The following is an 8,578-nucleotide window of genomic DNA, read 5'->3' as shown; positions in this document are numbered from 1 at the left end:
CTATATCATTTCAAAGCAAACAAACTTGCTATATGTTAAATGATTTGTTTGTGAAGTATGCTTGTGCCATCTTTAAAATCAATTAAAATAAGCAATTTAACATCTAATGATCAGTTTAAAAAAGGTTAGGGTCGGCACGTTTTAGCACTGATTAAGCATGGATGTATTAAATTGATCAAAAGCGACAAAAAATACATTTATGTGATTGTATATAAATGTATGGAAGCCCGTTTCTGCCACTTAAAAAATAAAAAAAGGTTATTGCTACTTTTTATCTTGCAATTATATATTAAGATATAAAGTCAGATTTGCGAGATTTAAAAAAAAAAATAAATAAATTAAAAAAAAAAAATTTAAATCGCAATTCTGACTTTTTCCTCAAAATTGCGAGTTTATATCTCGCAATTCTGACTTTATAACATATATAAAATTGCGAGTTATAAAGACAGAATTGCGAGATATAGTCACAATTGATAGTTATAAAGTCATAATTGATAGTTATAAAGTCATAATAATTGATAGTTATAAAGTCAGAATTGATAGTTATAAAGTCATAATAATTGATAGTTATAAAGTCAGAATTGCGAGATATAAAGTCAGAATTGCGAGATAAAAAAAATCGCAATTCTGACATTTTTTCTCGCAATTCTGACTTTTTTCTCAAAATTGCGAGTTTATATCTCGCAATTCTGACTTTATAACATATATATAAAATTGCGAGTTATAAAGACAGAATTGCGTGATATAAACTCGCAATTGCGAGGAAAAAAGTCGCAGTTACCTTTTTTATTTTTTATTCAGTGGCGGAAACGGGCTTCCCTATAAATTAAATGCTGTAATTAAATGTTTTCTGAGCAACAAATCAGTATATTAGAATGATTTCTGAAGGATCATGTGACACTGAAGACAGGAGTAATGATGCTGAAAATTCAACTTTGATCACAGGAATAAATTACGTTTTACAGTATATTACACTCAAAAACAGTTCATTTAAATTGTAATAGAATTGCACAATATTTCTGTTATTGCATTTTTGATCAAATTAATGCAGCCTTGGAAAATCTTACCAACCCCGAACTTAGTGTAAGTGTTTGAGCAACTGTGCTCATGCTTATGAACACAGGTGTGTTTGAAGTGTTTATTAACCTCATCATTCTCTTGGCCACCTTCATTAAAAAAGGCCGCAGTCCTTCAGGTTGTTTTTGATGATGACGTCAGTGACGGCGTCGAACACAAACTGCACATTCTTAGTGTCAGTCGCACAGGTAAAGTGGGTGTAAATTTCCTTGGTGTCTTTTTTCTTGTTGAGGTCCTCAAACTTGGTCTGGATGTAACTGGCAGCCTCATCATATTTATTGGCTCCTGTATAAAAACCACACAGAAAATATTGTCAGCAGATTAGAACATGCCGTTTTAGTTGCTTAAACCTAAGCTAAATAACCTTACAGTTATTATAATGCACTACACATTACATAAGAGCTCAAATGAATGTTCTGGGTTCAACTGAAACCTCATCGCCGCATTTGTGGGATGATTTTGACTAAGCAAAGACCTGAGTACTCAGGGAAGCAGATGGTGAGAGGGCTGCTTGTGATCTTCTCCTCAAACAGATCCTTCTTGTTGAGGAAGAGGATGATGGAGGTCTCGGTGAACCACTTGTTGTTGCAGATGGAGTCGAACAGTTTCATGCTTTCATGCATGCGGTTCTGAAAAAGAGGAGTGTGATGATTGAGAAACACAGTAACTCAACACCAGAGGGTGCTGTCAGCTTACGCTCGCTCTATGTCTAGTGTACACTAGTTTGACAAGGATCTTCACAGGTATTAGTTATGCATTAGTCAGTGTGTCACTGTTGGTAACACAGAGGACGAACGTCCAAATTAAAAACTGAGCATTTCTTTCAGAAAAGAACACCGTATTAGATTTTTAAATATCCACATACTCAAGTAGCTATTTACTTGTTTTAAGAAAAATGTTTACTTAAATTGGTACTTATTTCAAATACTATTCAATGCTAATTCAGTCAATACTATCACTATATCAATATTGTTCGCATAAAATGCTAAATGAATAAAGGAGATCATTTTTAAACAACCCTAAACAAGTGTAGCGGTCGACAATTAATAATTTGTTTAAATGTATTGCTCAACCTTAAAATAATGAATTACTCCCCCAATCTTATAATAATTTAATATAATTTTAATTTATTTAAATGTATTGCTCAACATCAAAATAATGAAATACTTCCAAAATCTTATAATCTTATATTATATAATTTTCATTTGTTTAAGCTTACTGCTCAACCTTAAAATAATGAAATATTTCCCCAATCTTATGTAATATTATATCTTTTAATGTATTGCTCAATATTAAAAAAGAAATACTTTCCCAATCGTATAATATTATATAACATTTTTTAAATTAGTTTAAATGTATTGCTCAACCTTAAAACAATGAAATATTTTCCCAATCGTATAATATTATATAATTTTTATGTTTTGCTCAACATTAAAATAAAAAATGTTTTCCCAATCGTATAATATTATATAACATTTTTTTATTTGTTTAAATGCATTGCTCAACCTTAAAACAATGCAATATTTTCCCAATCGTATAATTTTATATTATTTTAATGTATTGCTCAACCTCAAAATAATAAAATACTTCCACAAATTTATAATTTAATATTACATCATTTTATTTTGTTTAAACGTATTGATCAACCTTAAAATAATGAAATATTTCCACAATCTTATAATGTTATATTATATCCTTTTAAATTTATTTAAATGTATTTCTCAACATTAAAATAATAAAATACTTCCCCAATCTTATGATCATTTTATATCCCTTTAGTTTGTTTAAATGTATTGCTCAACCTCAAAATAAATTAATACTTCCCCAATCTTATTATAATTTTATACGATTTCATTTTATTTAAATGTATATCTCACCCTTACAACAATGAAATACTTCGTCCATTGTATGATCATTTATTTCATTTTAATATATTTAAATGTATTGCTCAATCTTATGATAATTTTAAATTATATATCAGAAAATAAAAACAATTTGGAAATTAAATGTACAATTCTTGGACAAGGTTTGCAAAACTAATCATACAATTACAAATTCATAACTCGGGGTTACTGTTTGAATAACCCACAATGTTTTTTTCCCATATCCTTTCCTTTTTTTTTTTTTTTTTATTTCTTTTTTTTAAAGATCACATCTAAAACTAAATCTTTCCAAGCCCATTGTTTTAAGGCCGTATCTGAAACTCACCATCTCCTCATCTTCTGCCAGCACCAGGTCATAAGCGCTCAGAGCCACACAGAAGATGATGGCTGTTACTCCCTCAAAGCAATGGATCCATTTCTTCCTCTCTGACCTCTGACCTCCCACATCAAACATCCTGAAGAGAGGAGGGAATAAGGAGGCCATAAAAAGGGAGAATATTTTATGTTGAAGGTACTAAAATGCAGCAGCAGAAGGTGAATGTGTCACTTTTCGCATGACCATCAACATTTCATGAGGGTCTCAGAAGAACAAAGACAAACTGAAGATAATGAGAATCCACTTTCTACCCGTATCATTTTCACTTTCCATATAGCTTCACTAGCTCTAATAACCTGTTCGACACACTTATTGTGTAACAGATTTTTTTTTGCTGTGTAATATTAATAATGCTCCATGCAGTAGCATAATGAAAGCAGAATACGGAGCATTGCAAATGTTCAGAATTCCAAGAATGAAAAGACATTGAATACATTTAATCTAAAGGATTTTGCTTGTATTATAAAAACAGATTAATTACATTATTTTAATAGTTTTTTTTTTATTTGATCATAAGGCTGCAAACATGCATTACATTTTTACTTTCATGTGGCTTGCATGTTTGTAACTTTATAATCAAATAAAAAAATATATATTAAAATGGTTAAATTATTACATTTTATAATTACTTATTTTTATAATTAAATATTTGTAAAATATAAAAATTTTCATTTTAATTCAACTACATATTTTAATATATAATTTTTTTCACTTGCTTGCATGTCCTGAAAGTAGTGTAATGGCACATTTTTAGGAAACTGTGTGTTGATTTGTGTGTGTTGCTTCTAGACACACAGCATGAAATGTCTCTCACTTGAAGTGCAGATCTTTAAAAGTGAAATGTGTCTCCACGATCCCAGTGGTCTTCACTCGGGTCCTCAAGACGTCCTGCTGGGTGGGGATGTAGTCTGCCCGTGCTATCCTGTCCAGATCATTCAGATAACTACACACAAACACACACACATATATATATATATGCAATTAGGTCACATCACAGCTCAAATGAAGAAGTGTCATGTGAATTAATCATTAATATATGCAGTCAGTTTTAAAGGGGTCAAATGATGCAATTTCAATTTTTCCTTTCTCTTTGGAGTGTTACAAGCTCTTGGTGCATAAAGAAGATCTGTAAAGTTACAAAGACTAAAGTCTCAAATCCAAAGAGATATTCTTTATAAAAGTTGAGTTAACCACATGAAGGGTTTTCTGACCATTTAAACAGTTAAAATGCAACCCTTTTCTCCTTCATGGGTGAATATTACAAAGCCTGTCAAGAACATTTCTAGGCCATACTTCACACACACACACACACACACACACGTCTGGTCAGCTATCCTTGTGGGGACTCTCCATAGGCGTAATGGTTTTTATACTGTACAGACCGTATATTCTATTGCCCTACACCAACCCTACCCCTAAACCTACCCCTCACAGGAGACTTTCTGCATGTTTAGATTTTCAAAAAACGTAATTCTGTGTGATTTATTAGCTTGTTTACCCGTGGGGACCACAATTTAGTCCCCATGAGTCTGTGTGTATTCAGGTTCAAGTCCCCACCAGAATATATAAACCAGTACACACACACACACACACAGTTCATGTGCTCTCCTGTGAAGTTCACGAGATCTTTGGCTGTTATTGCACGCTTTATCGTGAGTGAATCGTGGAAGTGTGTTTGATGCTCAGATCCACCAGCAAAGGGCAAGCGTCACTCATCATGAGCTCATCAGAAACTACTTTACAGAGTTTCTTCACCTGTCAGTCATTGTGTATATTTGGCTCATCTGACATCGGATTGGCTGATGTGTCTTTAGTAGGTGGGATTTGAAGAGCACATGTGTTTGTGTTTGAAGTCAAGAGGAAGCTAGCAAAAAATTATTGCACACACACACAAATTATATATTATATATACACACATTACATTATATTATATCTTACACCTAGAATATATAAAAATTTAAATAATTGTTATTGCTGTTAAAAAAATGTAAAAGGTAAAAAACAAAAAAACGAATTAACTGCAAAGCATTCAGCAAGTTTATTTAAAAAAATGCATTGTATACAAATTCTACAAAAAATATTATTATTATTTGTTTTTATATTATAATATTATTTTTCTTTCTATTTTATCTATATCAGTTAAAAAATATGCCCCAGATATGTTGTTAATAAATTCAATATATTCACACAAGCATGTGGTGACTGAATTATTTCCCTCTGTTATGGCAACAGTCTGTAAAGCATGAGAAAGGACGTGTAGAACTGTGCCGTGTTCACAGCCAATCAGCTCTAATCTTCACCTCTGTTCCCTGTGGCATATATACTGTGTATATATATATTTTTTATTACATTGCAAGCTCTTCAGTTCAAACTTATTTACAACATAAACAGTGATGACAAACAAGAACAATAATTCTATTAAATTAAACGCAAATAAAATGATTATTTCCTGAGGTTATGCATTCACCAATAAATGCTTAAAACATCATGCTTTTCTGATCACACAATGAGCAAATACTCAATAACCGCATTACTCTGAATAAAACGGTTTATCTCAGAGTCGTTTAGAATTACAAACATTAATGAAAAACAGAGCTAATCTATTGTGAGATGAACTGAAATGACCCACTATCTTCCTTTAGTTTGACTGTTAGATCCCATTTCATGCTTTGAGAGTTTATTTCCTAGAACGCTAGTCTTCCCGCCAGCACTGGTTTTAATGGGCGGCACTACAGAAGGTTTCAGGATGAAGATCATATGATGGGCAGAGAGAGCTGCATGGCCTGAGGATCGTGACAGACTCCATCTGCTTTAACTACTGCAGGATGAGTCTGAGACGTGGGAATGTGAAGACTTCGTTCTCTTTCAACAAATATACCGAAACAACAACAACAAAAAAACATGAAACTACATTTTACCTGAAATGGCACAACAGAACAGAAAGAAGAGTGTGCGTGTGTTTTTTTTTTTTTACTGATATAGATAAAATACATGTATGGTTGACGTTTTAATCATGTATAATCATATATATATATATTCCAAAGTCAAAATGACATACATATACATTTAATTTATAGACTTTATAATAAAATAAATTATAAATACTTGATGTTTATATAAAATATTTATCTAGACCTGGAATTTAAATAAGGATTTTTAATAAGAATTTTACACATTTTATTTATCTACTTTAAATAAACAACATATTTATTGATTTATATTTTATTAATAATAAATACCAGAATATAATTTAATATTTTTCAGGCAGAACATTTTTAAATTTATAAAACATTTACATTTAATATCAACTTTGTCTACAAAACAACATGCATCTAAGCAATCACCTTCAGATTGAATGCGTCCAAACTTTCAATTTAATGATGTCACTGTGTGTGTGTGTCTGTCTGTGTGTGTGTGTCTGTGTGTGTGTCTGTGTGTGTGTGTGTGTGGTCAGTGAAGGTCTGAGTGAGTTCAGATCGTGACCTCATTAAAGACAGGAGACATCTCTGCTAACAACAACAGATGGACTTGGCATTGAGTTCCCTGCTTGGACCTGCCTCCCATCATGCATCAGTGTTTATGCGCTGGTGCTAAAACACAATTAAAGTCACATTCTGTCTAGGGAGAGATTTGTAATTTAGTTTTGTGCTGCCACTCCTCGCACAATTGTGTTCCTCAAGTGTTTGTGTTTATGCAGCTCTGAAGTACACGGATGAAATCTAATTAAACAGCAGGCCGTGTGAGGCGTGAGCTGCAGTGATCCGACAGAGGTGAAGGAGAGAAGGGAGAGGATTTAACTGCTGAAAAATGACTAACACACGGCCTCCAGTGGCTTACTGCTCTCATAAACCAACAGCAATATGATAAAAGACATCAACGATTGTGTTTTATGATTAAGCCAACATTTTAACTGCTGTGCAAAAGTATGGGGTAAGTTTATATATATATATATAAAGAAAGTAATACTTTTATTCAACAATTGTGCATTTGGTTTAAAAAAAAAACACTAAATGTTACAAAAAATAATATAAAAAAAAAATGCTGACCTTTATTCATAAAATAATCCTAAAAAATGTATCAGTTTCCAAATATGAAACAGCACAACTGTTTATAACATTGATAATAATAAGAAACGTTTCTTGAACAGCAAATCAGCATATTTGCCCTGGACCATAAAACCAGTAATAAGGGTCAATTTAATAAGCTTTCCATTGATGTATGGTTTGTTATGATATGACGATATTTGGCTGAGATAACAACTATTTGAAAATCTGGAATCTGAGGGTGCAAAAAAAAAAATCAAAATATTGAGAAAATCGCCTTTAAAGTTGTCCAAATGAAGTTCTTAGCCATGCATATAAGTTTTGATATATTTGCAGTACGAAATGTACAAAATATCTTCATGGAACATGATCTTTACTTAATATCCTAATGATTTTTGGCATAAAAGAAAAATCTATAATTTTGACCCATACAGTGTATTGTTGGCTATTGCTACAAATATAGCACGTCACCTCTGTGCACGTCTACATGTGTTCAAACATCAAGTCTATCTCTGCTGTGAGAATATATCTCCTAAACATGGTTTTCTTACATTGCCAGATTGCCAGGGTATTTATGAGCTGTGAAATGCACGCACTGTTCCCTAAATAACTAAATTAATAAAAATAACCATAAAAATAATTAACGTAAAAATCAATTAATCTAATTTTAGGCCATTTTCATGCCTATCAGTGCAGCAATTTATGCATTTATAAGGAATTCAATTCAGTCAAGACGGTGAACATGACTCATCGGATGAGATTTTAGGGGCGGAGCTATATGCATTTTAGAATAAGGGCATCCACAGTGTTACACTATATACATGCCAGTGAAATACCTACCAATAAAATACAGCAGTGATGAGAAAAACTAGTAAGACTATGCTATCTGACTAAATTCCATATGGAGCATGTGTATGAGTGTGTAAATGTACAGTAAGATGTGCAGCAGGAGCAGTATTGTGTGTGTGTGTGTGTGTGTGTGTGTGTGTGTGTGGACACTCACTAGGCAGCAGAGTCGTTGAGCTGATATTCTCTGGATCGGGTGAAGCATCCCTGAACCCCGCTGTCGGCCCACAGTCTGCAGATCGCATTGGCCAGATCATCAGTTAAGATGCCCTGCTCCTCCGCTGCTGCAGACAGAGCAAACAGCTGCCGCGCATCGTCCTGCACGCGCACACAGACACACACAGACAGACACA

The 8,578-nt window shown here is 32.8% G+C and overlaps 1 protein-coding gene across 2 annotated transcripts in view; it reads right to left on the bottom strand.

Moving 5' to 3' along the window:
* The window catches only part of LOC107595419 (guanine nucleotide-binding protein G(i) subunit alpha-2-like), a 57,709-nt gene that overhangs the window by 1,797 nt on the left and 47,334 nt on the right, over positions 1–8,578 (bottom strand). For both annotated transcript variants that reach the window (XM_016285822.1, XM_016285820.1), the window contains exons 4-8: positions 8,383–8,543; positions 4,151–4,279; positions 3,286–3,415; positions 1,553–1,706; positions 1,147–1,362 (exon numbers count right to left, since the gene is read on the bottom strand). In XM_016285822.1, the coding sequence (XP_016141308.1) occupies positions 1,172–1,362; positions 1,553–1,706; positions 3,286–3,415; positions 4,151–4,279; positions 8,383–8,543 (765 nt within the window). In that variant the 3' untranslated portion in view covers positions 1,147–1,171. The remainder of the gene's footprint in view (positions 1–1,146; positions 1,363–1,552; positions 1,707–3,285; positions 3,416–4,150; positions 4,280–8,382; positions 8,544–8,578) is intronic.

Source organism: Sinocyclocheilus grahami, unplaced genomic scaffold, assembly GCF_001515645.1.
Source record: "Sinocyclocheilus grahami isolate Dianchi unplaced genomic scaffold, SAMN03320097.WGS_v1.1 scaffold202.1, whole genome shotgun sequence".
Lineage (NCBI taxonomy): Eukaryota > Metazoa > Chordata > Actinopteri > Cypriniformes > Cyprinidae > Sinocyclocheilus > Sinocyclocheilus grahami.
This window is presented reverse-complemented; position numbering and strand designations above follow the sequence as displayed.